At 41.2% G+C, this 20,544-nt stretch overlaps 1 protein-coding gene across 1 annotated transcript in view; it reads left to right on the plus strand.

Moving 5' to 3' along the window:
* Positions 1-20,544, plus strand: part of ECHS1 (enoyl-CoA hydratase, short chain 1) — a 110,918-nt gene that overhangs the window by 9,931 nt on the left and 80,443 nt on the right. The window contains exons 2-3 of the mRNA XM_069240630.1: positions 5,728-5,925; positions 6,058-6,185. Coding sequence (XP_069096731.1) covers positions 5,728-5,925; positions 6,058-6,185 — 326 coding nt within the window. The remainder of the gene's footprint in view (positions 1-5,727; positions 5,926-6,057; positions 6,186-20,544) is intronic.

Genomic DNA, 20,544 nt, shown 5'->3' on the forward strand with positions numbered 1-20,544 from the left:
CAAGGGGCACCCACGGGCAGGACTAAAGGGTCATGCAGGGGTAGGGGAAGTTGAATACAAAATCCGGTAGAAAGGTTAAGCTTTGGATCCAAAATCTTGGGCAGCAAGGCTAAGTCATGGATAAGAACCAGAACCGACCTCGGCATGGCGCCCTCGCACAAATGATAAAGGTTGCTTTGTGCACTATTATTGAGGCAAATAATAAAACTAAGCTCAGATCAGCACTCCAGTGGTTAAGAGTCAGGTGCTCAAATTATCTTGCTTAAGGAAACACACCTCAAGGCCTGTGCTAAGCTACTCAGTTTAATTTCCCATTCATACTTTGCCTCAGCTGACACAGTGGTATGTGGCAAGGCCGTTCTGATTGCGCAAAGGGCAGGGGTTATAAAATTTTCACAACGATTTTAGCCTCTAGGCTAATTCCCCTGACACAAACAGTGATCCATCCAGATCAGTCTGGTTTCCTTCCGGGGAGGAATATCACATCTAACACGAATTGTTTACTCCAGGCCATCGATTATTTCTCAAATAACGGAACTAAGGCGGCCATAATTATGTTGGATGCCGAAAAAGTGTTTGACCTGGTGCAATGGGAAGTTCTTTTCGCAATTCTACTTCGGTTTAACTTCCCCTTGAAACCTGGCTACTTGTTACAGAACCTATATTCCAGTGCAGTGGCTAAAGTGGTAGTCAGTGGAAGCAGGGCAGGAAATAAATCAATCAGTAGAGGCACCTGCCAAGGCTGCCCTATGTCACCGGTTTTGTTTGCTCTGTTTATTGAACCATTGGCTTCCGCCTTAAGGCAAGACTCTCAAACAAAGTCCCTATACAAAAAATGACCTAAGGTCAAATCATTTGCAGACAGTATGGTACTCTATTTGTTAGCAGAAGAGCAAAACAGAGCTAGAGCTATCGCTGTAATCCAAAGCTTTACAGGACTTGGGAGATACAGAGTTAATCACACAAAATCAGAAGCGCTGCTGTTTAATAGCTCTGTGTCCGTTCTTCCCAGTCCAATTCAAAATAATTATTCAGACTCACAGGTGATTAGATAATTGGGTGTGTTTGTCACTCATAGTCTCTCGGATATGTTTCAGCTAAACTATGAAAAGACTGCACAAGCTTGGGGGTGCCTTAACGAGCGGCATGATCAACCCATACAATTATGGGGCATATAGCTCTACTCAAAATAATGATCCTTCCACTTTTTCTTTTTGTCATTGCGAATGCCGTCATTAATGCTCCCCAGAAATATTTTAAAGAAATAGAAATAGACTAAACTGTTTTATATGGCAAGGAAAGAGAGCATGTGCAAAACTCCAGATTTTATAATCAAATATCCAAGATGGGGGATTAGTACTACCCGATTTAAAAAAAATAAAAAATAAAAAATCCTACCAGGCTGCATTTCTTAACTCTATGATTCAAGTATTCAAGTGGCTAGGTTTTCCGACTCTTCCAAGAAAATGTTCAACTTTCCTCCTTCCTGAAGATTGCCAGACTTCAGGAACGGATGAGCTATAAGCTTCCCCATATAACTTTCCGACACACCCAACTGAAGGAGGAATATCACTTTCCTCACTGGCACCTCTCCATGTTATCAAGGGAGTCTGGGCTGATAGGTCTATCACTAGCTACCAAGATCATTAAGCAGTAGGAAAAGACAGGACTTAACCTAGTTGTTGACTTTATAGAGGCAAGGGATTTGAAAACCTGGGAGCAGGTAGTGGGGGCGAATGCCGAGATCCCACTATCAATGTATTTTTCATGTAAACAGATGGAGCATTTTATCGAAAGTACACTGTCAGTAAGTGATGACATGGCTGACAATATTGCCCAGGCCTATTTCATAAGCAAATTTATCAGTATCGGCAACTGATATCGTATATTACTGCTACAAATTTTGACAGCTCAGGTCCCTGCCGCATTAGCAAAAATCTAAGCAGCTATTGGATGCAAGTTCGCACCACAGACTTGGCATTTCTACAGCCTCCTGAATCATAAATCTGTTAGGGGGCCTAAGTTTAGAAGAAGTACTTTCTTTTCCAAATGGATGCTCTATTATACACCAGCCCACATACATAAATGGTTCCCACTAACAACTGGGGAGTGTTTCAGGCATGGTGACATCCCTGGTGACCGGCTGCAGATCGGTTTGCCTACCCCACCATAAGTCAATTTGGTCAAACACTTTTTCAGTCGGTCAGCAAGAAACTCCAAGTACCTATTACCCCGGACCACTATGGGACACTGTTCGGGATTCCCACAACTCTGACTCCATGAGCCAGACTGCAACAAATTCTCTTTATAGCATCCTTATTAGCCAAGTAATTGCTTCTACAAAAGTGGAAATCAGCGAAGGTACCCTCGTTGAATCCTGGTTGAGTAAAATGGGAAAGGTCGAATCAAGAGAGAAACTTTCTGCTTAAAGAGTTGGGCGATCCAGAAATATCAGTCTGTTTGGGAATATGAACCTAATGCAACGTAGTATGGTTAACAGTATAGGCCGGAAGAATCAATAGGAGGTAGGGAGTTTAAACTAATTATGGTGATCATTTTAATCGCTATTATGAAATATGAAGATGTATTGTGATTTACCTTTCTACCTGTACGAGTAAACAGAAATAAATAAAAAAAATAAGAGAAGGGGTCCCTTGGGGACCCCATTCTGTTTGCGAATGCATTACCCTTACAATTCTGTAGTGCGTAAAGTTTTTTAATGTTTTGCCACTGGATTACGGTTGCAAAACATTAATACAAACCATTCTGATTCAGTATTTGGAATAGATGCCCTAAACCTGCTCCTTCCAAATACTGAATCAAAATTTGGTGGCAAACCAAAATTGTGATTCTGTAACAAGTTACCAAACCACAAGTTGGTGTTTGAATATGAGAAAAAGCATTTTTGCGATCACAAACAGGCCGATTTTTGTGAATCAGGCTTCTGCGACTGCAAAAATGCTTCGTACAGCTGCCCCTTTGTCAGTTTGCCTGGTTGCCTTATTTACATGCTTGGCTGAAACACTTGTGGACTTCAACCATAGTGTCAATTTTTCTAGGATAGTGAAAAAATAATACGGGTAAACTGAATTCTATATCCACTTTAATCTACCGAGGACGGAATTTAGGCACATATTGTGATTTTTGCAATGTGGACGTTTAGCCAGTGTATCATCTTGGTTGGTGCTCCGGGACAGCAGAGTGGTGTCGCGTAGTACGTTGCAAATATACATAATAAATAAGCTAGTCTTTTTGGTAATTTCTTTAACAGTTTGAGAAATGTGTTCCTCATGGAGGGTACCTCGATGCTTAAAAGTGTATTTTGTTCAAATCCTCTGTGATGCCCGACACCTTTCGCTTGATTTTATGCCCATTTTGTGATCCGCTTCCTTGGCACAAGCATATAAGGGTCTATTTCCCAGCTCCATTATGGCTTCCCCACAAAGCTGTAAGGTGAACCCTGTGGGTAAGACCAACAACTAGTTATATATTATAGCCAGTTTATCTAACGTTTCCACCTGAAGCAGTTTACTTAAGTGAAATTTAGTATGCTATTGTGGCAGAAAATGGGTGATGCGAATCAGCATATAGTGCAGGCACACTTCCACAATACTATAGCTTTCTCTGCTTTTGTATCACAGCATCATATTGCCTGATCACTGCAGTGCTACCCCCACTTTCCAAGCAACCTGAATTAGGTGAAGACTATTTGTCAAGAAATAGCTTCAGAGCGTTCTCAGTCTGTGAGCTGCGACGCAATGTTTGGGTAGTGGTGATGGTGAATGTAATCAGGTAGTAAGTGTGAAGAGAATTTAAAAGATTTTCCTTGGCCAACATTTGGTTTTATCGCTCCAATCGTGGTAGTTTCTTGTCCTAATAAAGTTTTGCTTGATATTGATATCTTTCTGTAGTTACGGCCCTCTGTCGGGTTACCTTATGTTGTTTCCGTTTGCCCCATTGCTTTTTTCTTGTTTGTGACTTTGAAGTTAAGTGTTACTTTATCTTTTCTACGTTTGAGGAATTGGTTTATGAAGGAGCTGTGTATTTTTAAGATACATGTGGTGAAGTGGATACAACGGTCTCTGAGCTAGATTGATGGTTCTAGTAGAAGTTGCACAGTCCATTGTCTGGATAGCCTGCCGCCTGGCTTGACTCAATCATAGGTTTGTGGCAAGGGCAGTATTTGTCTGGATAAATTGACTAAGATGAGTTTGGAGCTTCCTTTAGATATATGATGTGCTTATATTTAAAGCTAGTACGCATCATGTTTATTGGGCCCAGGAAGTAATTATCAAGAGGAATGGGCGAGAAAATTTGAATGGAACAAACCCCAGTGATTTTTGGGATCTTCAGAGAACACACATATAACTGTACGACAGCCCCATACACACTCCTGCAGGGCAATGATGTGAGGTTCAGTTACATAAATGCATTCCAAACCTAAGACACTTCACAACCCCTTCCTACAACTTGAAAATGCATTAACATAAATAAGTTTTACTTTTTAACCTCTAAATGTATCACCGGTTGGCAAAGATTTAATACTTCCGAGGTGACTTCATCGCCTTGCCTCATCATATTACTTACATTCTCACAGCAAAAGTCAGCTCTTGCTTCCAAGACGGGACTTGCATTACCTGCAACATTGCTCTTTCCAGGTTATTGGCCCACTACATATGTTTGATTTCCTATGTAACATTAAAGCAATTCCTCTAACCTCATATCTACTTCTGTTGAGTAATGGCGTCTTTTACGCCTTGAATCTCAGTTGTCAATATGCCATGATCCCAGTAACCCTCTACCACTATCCAGTTTCAGCTGCATGTCTCCTTTGAAGACTGCGCTTGTGTTCTTACACCTAGCATATATATTTTACACTAAATCTATTTTTAATTGTATCTGCAAGCTGCTTTGCTGGCTGAATCCATGAACATATCCTTTTTTGGTGAATGATTTAGTTATTTATTTAAGGTCAATTTTTATGGTTATTATCCATACACCAACATCTGTGAAATAGTTCTTAACCTTCACAAAGATTAACATCTTGTGCTCAACAACTGAGTTCTTTTTGCTGCAGTAAGTAATCAATCTTGTGTCATTTAGGACAACACTGACCCAGATACAGAAAAGTTAGATACGTGTATACGATCCTCTTTAATTCCACACTGAATCCGTTGAGTGGCAAGGCAGTGTGTTATTTTCAATGTTACTTGGGAGTGGAATCCTCCAAATTTAGAAGAAGCATGCCTTTTACTACACTTTGAGTAAGCAGGTGTCACCTCTAATCGCCATCTTCTGCGTGGACCAGTATGTCTGTGCCAAGGTTAGTAGTTGTTCTCCTTGTTGTAAAGTTTAAGTATTCCTCTTGGGACTTGAATGTGTACGGTTAGGCAGTCTGTCTCTGAGAGCTGCTTAGAAGAAATTAAATTGGAAGAACAGGTGATATGTACCTTTTTCGTATTCTGACTGTTATCAGATAATGAACTTTTGAAACGTTTATTTATTTGCCCTCATCCTCGTTTCCAGTTCTCATGCATACATGTCTCAGCCTTTCCTTGGCTGTGAGTTCTACGTGTTGAATTTAATTCCACCTGTAAGTGAATTAGAGGAGGCTGTCTAGCTGTACTTTCTCATTGATAACTCAGAGTATCTGTGCCAAAATATTTGAGTGCTTGTGTACAAAGTCGACGAGTGCTATGTAATCTATTGTGATCTTATTTTGCACAGCTTTTTCCTATCAGCACATCATTGTGGAGAAAAAGGGAGAGAAGCAGAATGTAGGTCTGATACAGCTGAACCGGCCAAAGGCTTTAAACGCACTGTGCAATGATCTCATGACTGAGGTGAACCAGGCGCTGGATACTTTTGAGAATGATCCCCAGATCGGAGCCATAGTCCTCACGGGCAGTGAGAAGGCATTTGCAGGTAACAGTACTGGAGTGTGAGAGACAGTACCCCTATTGGGCACGAGTCCCCATAGTAGTCGGTTTGCTATCTTGTGTTTCTCTATCCTTCACACATTTTTTGGTTGTTATTAAAATATCCCCTCCCTTCTAGCTGGAGCTGACATAAAAGAGATGCAGAATAGAACCTTCCAAGATTGCTACAGTGAAAACTTCCTCTCTCGTTGGGACCGAATCTGCTCTGTGAAGAAGCCTGTCATTGCCGCTGTCAATGGATATGCTGTGAGTGTTCTTCCATAAGATCTGTACATCACTCTACATTACCAGAAATTACCTCCATACATGTTGTCAGATTGCTTTTGTTTGTTATGCCATCTTCCCCCTTTGTTTTACACAGCAACCTCAACCCAAATGTATTTTTTTTTTATCTCCAGTCAAATCTCTCATGCAACATTTTCAAATGTTTCCAATCTTTCAATAGAAGGAAGCTATGTGGGTACGCTTAAGAGTTGGTGTTTGCTTGAAGTTTCTTGTTGTGCTCCATCTTAATGAGTGGGTTCATAAGCTGGCCATTGACAATTTGCCTGCATATAAAACTCATCAAGATGGAACCTACCATCATCATCATACCAACTGCTGACCTGGAGAAACTGTAAACAGTATAAGTGAAGCGTTGTTACTTTTGGATTGGTTCTAGTAGTGTTGCGTGTATCACTTGTGGAACTATAACGTCTGCCTGGTCACATTATTTGGGAGTATGCCCCAGAAGGATTATTGGGCTGTGGGACCCTTGTTCCTAAGTTCTCTCCACCACAAAGTTGTGAAATGGTGTCACCGTTGCATTCAGTAGCGCTGTATCTTGAAGCCAGAAAGCACATGCATGTGCTTCCTGCATCTCCCTATCCTACTCATACATGTTCTCTGGCTGTTAGTCATTCACCCTTCTAGTATTATCTTTAGTGTGGGCCTTGGTACAAGAGTTAGGGGGTATTTTCGATATGACAGCCCCCAAATAAATGTATTCTTGGCTTGGTAGTTGAGTCTGGGGACCGTGAGTCGGGTCTGGTACATCTGGTTTGTGAGCCAAGTGTGAAAGACAAAACAGTGACAATTTTTTGTAAATGGAAGAGACAGAGACAGATAACCATCTGTTGATTGAATTTCGGAATGTGAAACCAGACAGTCTAGAATCATTACTGACTTCCTTGCTTGTCCAAGTTGTGTTAACCTATGCAAATATTTTATTTCACAGAGTCTCCGTTTTCTTTATTATCACATATGAATGAACTTTTAAATATTTAAGATCACGATGTACGTTGAACAAGCACCTCTAATGCTTGATTTAAACAACTGTAATGTTGCTCCATCAGTAATTGGAATCCAGGCCACATTTAGAGTTTACATGACTACTAACTTGCCTCTTAGTTTACTAACATTATTGTCATTGGGGGGCAAGATATAAATGTTTGTAAGTTCATGTTTAAAAACTATCACTTAAATGAATGTCTGTCTTTGTAGTGATACACTCTGATATAGTAAGGTGAAATGCTTCCACATGTTAAAGAAATACACTTTATTTTTTATTTTTAAAGCAAATATATAATATTTTTACATTATGTTTATTGCACAATATACATGCTAAGCATTTTCATGGCTCAGCTTGTGCACAGAATCTTAGAGCCAAGCCAGGCCCATGTTTTGGCCTATTAATTTACCTGTGCATCCACAACTCTGGCTTAGTACGTGGGGCCATCAGTCACTTGATAAAATAATTTGTTAGAGTTGAGGGCTAAACACATGGAGCCCTGCCTACATGTACTGATGTGACAACTCTACCATCAAGGTGTCTTGTATCGGAGACAAAGAATAGTGTATGTAGTGAAAATACATTTGAAATAGGTGATCCAAGGGCAGGGTCTCCTGGGTGTTTTGTTGTACGTGCCCGTAGCCATGAGGTCCCAGGGAGGACAACCAGGCCCTGGTGGGACAGGCAGGGGGTAGCTTCAGTGGTGGGTGTTTGGGGTGTAATGCCCCTCAAAAGCATTTTTGGCTTAGTAGTTGGGTTGGTGGCACAGAGTCCGTTGTGCTATGTCTCTCAGTTTTTCTCATTATTCTCATTGCACTAAGAGATTTTAACTTGTTCATTTTTTGGATCAGGATCTTAAATATATATGTAGCAACCTGTTTACCAAAAAATTAATAAATCTGTACCCTCAGAAGTACTAAAATAGGTGCATATTTTTTTTTTTTTTGCAATTTATAAACTTTGGCATTAGTAGGTTCGGAAAGCTCTGCCAGTCTTAAGTTTCCAGGCATACCACTGGCAAACAAATGTTCTTCCCAGTGGCAGTCACTCGGGGTAGCATTCCAATCCATAATTTTTCATCCACTGTGCCACGTGAAACAGAGACCCACCAAATGCAAGTCAGTACTGACACTGCTTCTGATGGAAAAAGTCCATCCTGAACTTTGGTAATCTCACCCTTCCATCCTGCAGTCCACTGCTTTTTCAGTTGGGAAATGTGAGATTCACATCCCCTGAATTCAACTGACTACGCTACATCCCTGTGTTCGATTTGTGTAGATTAGGCCTACATTGTGGGAACAAAGGATTTCTTAAGAATTACATAACTTTCCTTAATCCATTTTTTTGCAGAACAGTTGATTTCAAAGGGGGGATCTTAATAGGAGAAGGAAAGCCTGAAGGTCTGGATAATACTATGCTTAGAAACTCCATAGTACCATTGTTTACAACAGTGCACCTATTTCTGATTATTTAGTGGTTCATGATGGCCTGCTGTGCTATGATGCCACTGATGATTAACTTGCTCTGTTCTCATCAAAGATTCTCTGTTGTTGGATCGGGGTAACGTAACTAGATCTCTGGCTTGCAGGGCCGTAAATATTAATTATACTCTTGTTTGCTCTTTTTGTCGCCATTGGTTTTCTGACTTGCTGCTCAGGAAATTAGCTTTCTGTGTAGCTCTCCATGCTGTCATTGACGCCTTCTTCCCAGTAATGCTATTAGCATTGCTCTGCAGCCTTGTGTGATGTCATCTTTCTCTCTGGTTTGTCGTGCCATGACTGTGTTCATAATTGTCTGTAGCTTGCTGTTTTGCATTAAATGAATGATTCTATGTGGTTTTTAGAGGTTTCTGGCCATGATCTGAATAGTGGTCCTCATTGACTGTTGCTCTGAAGCAATTAGTGATTATCTGTGGATTGATATCCTTTCAGTTGTGATTTTTCTTTGATAATGTGTCTTCTTTTTTGCTCGTCTCTATTGGTTCTGTGACTTACTGAGCAGAACCACATTATTAATTTTCACTGTTTAAGAAAAGTACCATCTTCCCATTAAACGATGGACAATTTCTTACCAAATGAGAGTTATTTTGTCGGGCGGTCCAGAAAATGGAAGTTCCAGATTTTCTGCATTAAAATAACAACTGAGAACTCCTTAAATTTGGAAACCAAATATGTTTTAGCGGTATTGGTAGCCACAGTAGTTGAACGAGTCCAGGCTTGCTGTGGATGTTAAAAGTAGTGCAGAGTGGTTTAAAGTTGATGATAAATTAAAAAAAAAAAGTGTGGGTAAGAAGTCAAAGGTATATTGTGTGGTGCTGTAAAAGACATGCATTTGACAAGTATTTTCTCTGAAACCACTTTGTATCTCAGGGAGTTGTTTACAACCTCTTTCCATTTTAGCACAACATGTGTTTAGATCCAACGTTTTGTATTTGTTCTTCCTAGAACTTATGCTCTTTGATCCCACAGTGAATATAGAGGAATATAAACACTGCCTGCATGCTAAAAAGGCAGTCAAAGGCAGCCACAGGCATGTGCATATTTGTTGACTGAGACTTGAACATAAATTATCCTTTGGGGAAAATGTGTTGTGTAATATTTCGCTCTGTCCTGCTGCACACCCACCATTTGTTTGCCCATTAACTTAATGACATACCTGCTTGCAGTCAGTCCTTTAAAAGAGAAAAGTAAGTGTAGGAGGCAATCGTTTAAAGCAGTCAAAAATTGTACAGTGCAATTTGTGTGATAATACAGAGACATCTCTCCCATCTAAGTTTTGAGGAGCATGCCTGACATCTGCTGTGCTCTGTTGTGATCCCACTGGCCTTGCAGAAATGCCATCAAAAGTTTCCTAAAGAGCAATCCCTATTCAAAGTTCTTGCTATCTGCCTTTCTCTCAAACTACGTGCTTGCCTCTCTCTGTGAGTCCACCCTTATTTCTCTTTGTTTGTCTGAAAGACAGACCGAAAGACAGAGGGTCTGTCCCTATCTCTTTTATCTCTCTATAGCCCTTTCTTTGCATCCTCTGTCTGTTTTTTGGGTCACCAGTGGTAAAGACATGTTCATGGTCCTCGTGATAGACATGTTCATGGTCCTGGTGATGAGAACAACGCTATCTCGTTCATTCTGACTTAACAGGCGAAGGGAATGATTGGTGGTTCTCTCCTCCTTCATGCTGTCTCGCTTCCCGTCCATCTCTATCACTATGCATCCCTTCACTGTCGTTGGAGGATACTGGAGAGTGGGTAAGGGGTGATTAGACATTCTGTCGATAGGCTATTGTGCTCGAGATGAGGGAGCAGTGCAATTGGAGAAAACACAATCAAGTCACAGTCAGGCTTAGCGATAGAACAGGTAGTCAATAGGTGTTATTTTAACAAAGCTCAAAACGGTAGCAAAGCAGAGGCACGTCTTACTGCTAAAGGAAACTCATTCCACTGCAAAGGAGCCAGTAACTTAAATTAATGAAAATCACAGAGAGCTTGCAGAGATGGGTGAGGATAACAAACATGCAGAGCCAGCGCGAAGAGTATGACGGAACATAGGATGAAATGAAAGAAGTTAATAAACGACAATACTCTTAAGGCAAACCCACATACAAAGAAGAGCAACAGCTGAAGCAGAATATAAAAAGTGTTTGGAGGAGTAATTTAAGACAAAAAAAGAAGGTATTTCAAGCTCTAGGTGATGCCCTCTTTTATTTTTCTTTCTACCCTTGTCCTCTACCTGTACATTCCCTCTGTTCTTTCCTCACCTCTTCTTTCCCATTCTCATTGCCTTGCTCACCTTTTCTTTGCCTCTACCTTCATCCCTGTTGTCTGTCCATTTGCCCATTTTTTTCTCCTTCCCCTTTTATCAGCTCTCCTTTCGCTCTTTTCACCTTTTCTTCTTTATGTATCTCAATCACTACCTCTCATCCCACCTATGTGCATCCTTAGACCTTACACTCTTTCCCCAGTTTCTAATTTCCCTTCTTCCTATCCAAAGGTTACCCCATCCTATTTACTTGTGTCTTTTTAGTGTTCCCAATGTTGCTGTGCCCTCTTGTCCTTGCCCTCCCACCTTATGTTCCTCACCTGTCACCCTGCATTGAACCATCTCTTCTTTCCCACAGGAGGACTGGCCTATGTATCTGGCACTGGGGAAGGGCCATTAGGCTTGTTGGCCTGAAAAGCCAATGAGAATAGGAAAGGATTATTGGTTATCATTCTGCCCAAAGCCAAGTAGGACTTTCTGTGGTCTGGATCGGTAGCTCCACCAGTCTCTGCTCTCGGTTGCGGTTAAGGAGAAAGCAGGCTGAGAGCTGTGCAGGGCATTTTTCATTTCCATGTCAGTATTTGGGGCACTTCCACGTCACCCACCTCATTTTAAGGTGGAGATTGGCTGTGTACCTGCCGTTTCTGGGAATAACAATTGTTGCATCTGGGTGTGCTGCATTTACGCTCCACACCCAAAACCTTCAGTTTGGCATTCTGCAACAAGACCTCGGCACAACCATGGTCCCACCCAGCCACAGCTCTTCTTTCTCATATTTGCTTCTCTCCTTCTGTCTCTATTCTTCCATCTTGAGGATATTGATCCCCAGACTCACAAGCAGCACCAGTGGCCGAGGGGAACATCAAGCAGAAACAGCAATGGGATACCGGTGGATTAGATGGCAGCTTTAACAACTAAATTTGCTGACTGCTTACTCTCAAAATCTAGTGGCCTAGCTTGTGCTATAAACAAAAGAATGGGCAAGATAATTGTGTGTGCATAGATGCTTCTGAGTAAATGCCATGCAGGTCCTTACTCTAGAACCCTATAGAGGGCACCTTGGTACAGCACAGATCAGCAGCCAATACATTGACCATGGCACCTCAAGCTTGGGCCTCCACCTCACCCAGATTGGGCCAGCTTGTCCCACCAACCCTCACCTACATGGGTGGTCAAAGAATCATGACTGACTCTTCATCAACAATAGCAAGTACGCCACTGGAGAGTGTACCTAATGGATGCAACAAGGGTGTCTGAGGTACTTCAGAGGACTGCATGGTGCAGTGACTGCATGAATCCATTAGTCTGCCTCCAAAGACCAGTTTAGGTTGATCTTGTAAGCTAGAGCAGTGGTTCTTAACCTATGGTCCAGGGACTCTTGAGAGTCAAAATAAAAAACCTAATCAATGGGGTTGAGATTGCTTAGAACATTAAACAATATTAACAGATTAATAAACTCTATAATTTAAGAAGCAAAATGTAAACTCGAACATTTTAAAATGTAATGTACATGTGAAGGGATTTAGATTTGGAGGGTAAAAGTTAAGTTTGTATCCTAAGATTGATTCATTGGAGCAGTACAAGTGCATCAAACAGATTGCAGTATGGACAGTGAGCGATCTCAGTTGAACTTAGATAAGCTCCAGCTTTCCCATTAAAATGAATACGTTGACTTTTTTTGTTTTCTATAGATTTGTGAATGAAATAAAATGTCATTATTTGTGTATGTGTTTGGGTGCTTGCTTCAGTATTTTTTGTGGCTCAAATCATAAAAAAATGCTTAGGCGGGGATCCCTGTCTTCCAGTAAAGACTAAGTTGGGTTCCCATGCTTTCAATAATAATTCAGTGTGGGTCTCCGCGTTCCAGTAATTATTAAGTTGGGGTTTAAAGAAGTAAAATGGTTAAGAACCACCCGATCTGGAGTCCAACTCGACTTAATGAACAAGACCAGGCCGACAGCCGTACCAAAGCCTTGCTAAGCACTTTAATTTGAGCACGACAGGTTGAGTGACTGGAGCGGCAGCTGGATGCTTCAAAAGGCATTGCACTGCACACCTACACTGCAGAGTCAGTAAGGCATAGGTGCATAATTAAATTTCTTCAGCAGCTGCATTTTCTACATCCATATTGGTGACCGGAAGCACTGGTTGCTGGCACAAATAATAATGACAGAATGGAAGAATCTGCGAGGGAAATGTGGTAAATGAGGTGTGCACCATTAGTCTGTAAGGCAATCATGACTCTTGGGTGCCAGTGGCACACCTAAACGCTCCATTCTGATAGCCTCAATTTATAAAAGTTGAGCAGCACCTTTGCTTCTGAAAATATCAGTTCCACCAGGCCTGCCCCTATGAGTACTCTGACTCTCCATGGCTGAGGAGAAGTTCTGGTACTCAAAGGGAGAACATTCTGAAGTGCTGGTACTTAGTACCAGTGAGTACGTGTCAGTTTAAAGCACTGTGGGTTACCTACTTTAATGACAAAAGTATTCTTACTGTTCCTGCTCAGGTAAGACTGCACTGTAGAATAATCGGTTTAGAGGTCCCTAAGTACAGTGGTATTTAGAAAATGCAACTGCTGTAAACACCATTCCTCAACCTCCATAAAATGTCACAATTACATTACTATAACATTTTTTGTAGTTTATAAATATGTTAACTGTGTGTCCTGGAAAGCCTACTGGATGCTACATTGTTTGTGTCCTTAAGCATTCAGGAAAACATGGGATTTTACTCTGGCGTCAGTAAAAGGTTTATCTGCAGGAAAGGTGGGGCACAGATAGTGTGAATAAAACGCATCATTCAGTATTCGTTATTTTTCAGCATTATTTATTGAAGCGCATTTCACTTTAATCTCAAAATGCCATCTTTCAGTCCAGTTCAGAGTATGAAATGTATTTTTAGAGTAAGGTAAAACCTTCTAAAAGATGGTGTGTTCTTAGAGATTTAACCGCAGCTGATGTGTCTTTTGTTGTCACAGACATAAGATAGTCCCTCAACTTGGGGAGAGAAATGGCCTGTTGTCCCTGGAAACCCCGCGAATCAGTGTCTGATACCAGCTAACCTAGACCATCAAGATGCAAGGAAATATAAGGATTTGGTATTGGGGCAGCGCAAAGTACCAAATTCATTAAACACTTCATGCTGCGTGAGGCTCTTAAGGGCAATGAACCATGTGAATGGCTTATAGGTTAAAATGCCTGCAATACCAACTCTTATTATGCATATTTGTAATATAATGAATAATAAGTCAAAGTGGTTTAAAATGTTTGTTTAAAATGAAAATTAAAATAGTTTTATTTGTCAAATAAGTGTACAGAACATTGCTTTGGGAAAGTCATCCTTTTTGCCCTGATCACCCCCCAAACTTTTGAACTGATACTGATGGTTACTGACTCTCTTCCCTGGGCACTACTAACCCGTCCTAGGGCCAGTGCTCTGTGTAAAATGCCATATACAAATGAGACCTAATTATGATTGGCTCTGACAACCTACCTGTAAGTCCCCAGTATATGGTAGGGCATGTATGTTTAGGGACCGCAGTTTAGATAGTGCACCCAGAGGTGCACTATTGTGGTGTCCAGTGTCATTGTAAAGGCAGGTCGACATTACTGGCTGTTTTTAAGTTAAAGTTAACCCCAAGTGCGACTTAGGCATTACAAGTACTTGCAAAGTCCTAAACTACCTTAATTTTACATATGTCACACCTAAGGTCTGCCCTAAATGCCCCCAAGGTTGGGTGAAGTCTAAATATAAGCAGGGACTTTCTAAGAGATGTTTTATAAGCCCTGGTGAGTGAAAAACAGCCACATTGGTTTTCTCCCAATTGTAGTCATTGGGCCACATAGACTAATATTGGAGATTTTATTTTAAAACAACAAATCATTATTTTCAATAGACATGAGCTAAATATATCAGGTTTGGTACTTAACTACAATTTATAATATAATATATCCAACAACTTGCCAATGTTGAGTTTAATATAACTAGCACAGAGCAAGAGTTTTAGAACTCTTTATGAAAGTTACCAAATTCAGCCCTGTAGTGCCCTTTCCTGATTGGTGAGCCTCTGACAGGCTGAGCCAGGCTGCCTTTATTGAGGTGTGCAGTGGTCTGGGCTGACACAAAGGAATCATCTGGTGGGGGGGGTTGGAGAACTACCACAGCAGATTGCAGAACGGGATGAGGAAAGAGTATCCAAACTGGACTTCAAAGGAGGGAAAGACACTTAGGACAGAAACTGGACCACCCCCATTTCCTACACCCCCAGACAGCTAGGAGCCCCACTGATTAGATTAGGAGAAGGGCTGGAATAGGTGTGGTAGGGGACCTTCATCACACAAGTGGGTGGGCTCAGCCAGATGTAACCTTCAAGGAGAGGTATCCTCCATGATGGATTTTAAAAGAATGTTGTTTTCTAGGATTGATTTTTGCCACACTTCACAGGAAGTGGTCACCCCAGAGGGTGTTGGCCTGCACCCCATTGGACAGGAGCTTTCCACCTGCCAGAGCAAGGATAAATATGGCAGAGCTGCCTGTCAGTTCAGATCCCTGATAGAAGAAGATACTAGAAGAAGGACTGTCCTGCTGTAGCCCTCAGATACACCTGGACACTGCACTCAGGACACATAGGTGTGTCCTGCTGAGAAGCTCTGCAGCTCCAGGTTTACAGGATTTGACAGGAAGGCTTGCGGAAAGGCAATCCGACAACCTCACGACAAAATTGGCTTGCTGAGGAGGGCCGCACGACGTCAAGGAAGAAAAGCTCCAAAAAAGTGACTAAGTCCGAAAGTAAAATTTTGGCTGAGGCCTCCCGCTCAGTGTGGCTGAGCAGGGCTCCATTGCGGTCGCCTTCAGAGTTTGACTGTTCCCCAGTTGAGTGCGAGCAGATGTCCCCTGTTGTAGCTTTTGGTTTTTAGGCACTAGAAAGCAATTGTTTTTTCCATTTAATCTTTAAAAATTCATATCTCCGGTTCCCTATATTGGATTTTTGTTGTTTTGATGTTGTTTTAAAAATAAAATTATTTTCTATTTGTATGAATTGGTGTTGGAGTTTTGTGTGTTGTTTTACTCATGAACTATTTGTTTAATATTAAGTGCTTTACTCACCTGTCTTCTAAGTTAAGCCTAACTGCTCCTGGGCCAAGCTACCAAGGATTAGTTTAGTGAGACCTTGGCAGGACTTAATGGGGGCTTATGGCCTATTGCTAAGTGTAGGTACCTACCTGACCTTACCAATAACCCACTTTCCAACAATTTCATAAAGCATGTCCTGACACATATTCCTATTCTAAAAGTTTATTAATTCAGTCTAGTCAGAAAAGATATCAGTACTCATAAAGAATACAGTAACAGACTTTGATAGAAATAATCTAGCCTGCTGGAAGAAAGTCTGAGAATGTTAATTTTCGAAAGAAAACAAATTGGTTATTCTCTACACTATCGCTCTCTTACTCAGCCTCACAACAGTGTAATAGTCTCTACTGATTTCTCCTCTTCTACTCTGACAAAACTCCCACAGCAGCTGAGCTCTGCTCTGACTTGCTTTTGCTCCTTCTCTTTCCCTAGGACATTTTTATAACAATTTGCAAAAGAAACAATTTCAATACAATGTAAATCTTCCATGTTCTCTTTCTTAATGATATTGGAAGGCATTCTATCGATGTAGCTTATTTGATCAGAGTGTTTCAGACTGGTAACATGAATAGCTTTCGTAGAAGGTGATTTTGCAATATACAAGAAAGTTCCCATGCACTTTTGCTTATGAAAAACAAATACTTGCGTAAGTTTACTCTTCTCACATCCTTCACACTCCTCTTCCACAATGTAAACCCATTCATAAAGATGCAGTTTTATAGATTATTGTAGCGAATTTGTGCATTCCGAAGCAAGTGAGTAAGTCAGAAAAGAAGATTTTAATATAGCCATCTTTGTTATGACAGAAAGAAGTTTGTTTCATGCATAGGCCATGCAAAGATCAGAACAGAAACATTTACGATGATGCAAGTTTTAAAGGATGTATTAACATTAGCAATTGACCAAATCAAGCAGCGTAGGTCATGCAAAGTTTAAGATGACTTTTACCAATCTTGATTTGATGGTACTATTCATTTGTTACACTATTCCTGAAGGCTCTGCTTGATAACTGTAATGTAGCTTCTGGTCAGCTTGTAATGCTGAACACAATATGTTAATAATCTCACTGTTAAAGTGAGTATCTTGACCTGACTTTAGCGAGACAGGCATATACTGTACCTAGGCACCAACCCCCTCAATAGTAACTCCTCTAAAATATGGCTATCATTTCTCCTAGCCGGGTAAGTTTCCATCCATCGGAAGAAAATGCAAACAGTCACACGGACATACCTCAAACCATCGCAAATGGGCATTTCAATTAAATCCATTTGCATCCGGTTGAGAGGACCTCCTGATCTCCCTACTTGACTCAATGTGACGTGTGTTCTCTTGCCTGCATTCATTTGGTGACCTGTCACAGATTTGTGATAGTTTCTCTGCTTGAGCTCTGAACTTGGGAAGGTCTCTACCCAGATGAGCTGGGACATTAAAATGTTTTGCCTTGGGAATAAGCAGACTATCTGGTGAAACTGGAATTCCATCCATTGAAACCCACAGATTGTTTTAAACAATCCTTCTACCTGCTCTGAGCCAAACTTGCTTTTCTTCTTCTGGTACATTCTCTTGCATTTGTCTCAACTCATCCAAATTGCAAGCCACTCTCAATATCATTGCAAGAATGCTTCATTCTTGACTTCCAGTATTGAACGATCCATTGTAAGTGCATGACATAGTTCCACCGTAATGTGGCACTTCATCAGCATATGTGTTTCCGATTAAGAGATCGATATTGTCGCTCCTATGTGCCGCACATTTTACAGCAGCAATTTCAGTGAGTAGTTACTAAGCTCCCAGTGATTTTTAGCTTGTTGCCCAGTTCTGAAGGGCGAATCGGCAGAGGTCATAAAATCTCATTGTGACCAGATTTGCCCATAATCATGGAAAACACTGAATCGGCTATCTAAAAATAGTCACTCTCCTTTCGGTTGTCAAGCTGCAAGCTCCAGTAAGGGCAGTTAGTTCTGCAACTTGTGCTGAAGAAATACCTTGAAGCATCAAAGCTTCAACTATTTCTTGAATTGTACATACTGTATATGCTGTTCTCAAGCATCCTTCGTTTATTCTCAAAGATGAGCCATCCACAAATAGAAGATAATCGTGACTTATTAAAGGTTCATCTTTTATATCTGGTCTGGGTTTGATGCATAAGTCTGTGACATCAAGACAATCATGTTCATATTGATCAGATTCAGTTTCTTTAGGCATGGGTAACAGTGTGCTTGGATTCAGTGCTTGACATCTTCACAGCAGAACGTTGCTTCCTGCCCAAATTTGTTGCTTGTATAGGGTCAGCCTCAAATTTCTGAGGTGCTGTGTTTTAGTTTTTTGTTAGTAACACCTCAGCAGAATGCGGGACCATAACTGTTAAGGGAAATCCCATGCAGTGTTTTTGCATTTCTCCAGACTCTCTCTCCCTGCGGCCTCCATTTTCAGCCAGGCAAAGCAGCAGCTACAGAATCAAGATTCACTGAAAAATATGTAATGGGCCTTTTAGAATCTATGAATTTGGGGTAGCACTGAGAGAGCACAGCCCTCCCTCAAACTGCGAAACAGGATAAATTATTTAGTATACTACAGCATTCCCAGTGCTGGGGCACAACAAAGACTTTCTCTCATCTCTAGGGACGCTTTCATGCACTTATTGTCTCATGTAATCAGATCTGGTACATGTTTGTGTGTCAACCTCAGTAAAGGTTTCACCACTAAGGACAAGTTGGGTATCCACTGCCTACAATAGCCAGCCAATCTCAAAAACATTCTGACTTCGGTCTCTGTTCTTGGGGGATTCGTTTTCAAAACTGTCTCTTGACTCCATGCTTGTTCCCTTTTCAACAGTGTGTCCCAAACATTCTGTCGCTGTAGCTTTTCTCAACAAAGTGTGATTCAGACTTAACACAAATGGCTTTTGTAGAGGGTGAAATTGCAACATACAATAAAGTTCCCATTTGTTTTTGCTTCCGAACAACAAATACTTACTCGTCACATCCTTCTCACAGATCTTCCACACTGTAAACCCATTCATAAAGATGTAATTTTATAGATACATTTGTGCATTTGAAAATAAGTCAGTAAGACAGAAAAGGATAATATAATACAGCCCTCTTTATTATGAAAAGTAGAAGTTTGTATCATGCATAGGCCTTGCAAAGGTTAGAACAGAAACATTTATGATGAGTCAAGATTTAAAGAATGTGTTAACATTAGCAGTTAAGCAAATCAAGCAAAACAGTTCATGCAAAGTTTAAAATGAATGCACAATTCATAAAGGGCAGCTTTGACTACTCCTAGATTCATTTGTTCAGATTAATTGAATGTACTGATTTTTATATTTCATGAAAGCTTTTGCAGTAGTGAGAAAGTGCAGGTTCATTAGAGCAAGAGTGCAGCTTCCAGAATTTGAGATGTTGCTTCAAAGTGAAGAAAAAAGTAGTTTCCCATGGGCAGTACACCAGTTGTTAGCCAGGTGTTGTGCCGATGCTCTGTCATTGGTGACAGACTTGAAGTATGAAAGTTTTTTTCTTTGATTCTATTCAAGTACTGCACATTTTAAAATGCACAAAAGCCTTGTTTTTGAAAAACACAATTTATAGCATTTTTCGTAACACTGCTTTCACCTATTTACTGGTCTCTCTCAACTCAAATGGAGAGGCAGGAGCTACAGACTGTCTTCAGGTTGTGGAGTTTTCCAATGCAGGGAGCACTATAGAGAGGGTTGGATCATGCACCTTCATACTATGCCTGTTTTAGTGTCCTGCGTCACTGTCAATCCCTTGCGTAGCCATGGAAGTGGGCCCCAACCGCATCCATATCATCCCAGCTCCCATGACCAACAGGCTTTTCATTGATACATTTGATAAGTAGATTTGATTCATAGATTACATTAGACAAGTAGCTAGAGTTCAGGCCAGTTCATGAAAATGATGTCTGGAATGCAGCTTATCTGCAGAGTTCAGGGATTCCACGCTTCTCTGCCGACAATTGGCTTTTGAAGGTGCGCTCCCCCGAGGCAGTCATCTCCCAACTCCAGACTATGACAAACCTTCTGCACGTGTTGCGGAGCTGTTCTGGACACAGTGCAGTTTCGGGCCTATCCTCCTTTGCAACTATTCAGGCTATAGCCTCGATTTCGGTGAGAATGGCCGTGAGATTGTGTTGGGCTCATGGCACCCTGCTTGTATCTTATGCCCGTTGGTGTATGCGGGCCCTGCAGTGGTTCCTGAAGTCCCAGGGGGGCGCAGGATCAATGAAATCTCTCCAACATGATCCAGATCTGGGAAGGAACTGCAAAAGATCTGCATTGGTGGCCGATGAACTGTGATTTGGTCAGTTGCAGACCCCTCCACTTTCCCCATCCAGAGCTAACTGTTGTGACAAATGCATCACTTCTGGGATGGGGGGCCATCAGGCAGAGTTGGAGATCAGAATGTCCAGGTCAACAGTGAAG

This window comes from Pleurodeles waltl, chromosome 6 (assembly GCF_031143425.1).
Source record: "Pleurodeles waltl isolate 20211129_DDA chromosome 6, aPleWal1.hap1.20221129, whole genome shotgun sequence".
Classification (NCBI taxonomy): domain Eukaryota; kingdom Metazoa; phylum Chordata; class Amphibia; order Caudata; family Salamandridae; genus Pleurodeles; species Pleurodeles waltl.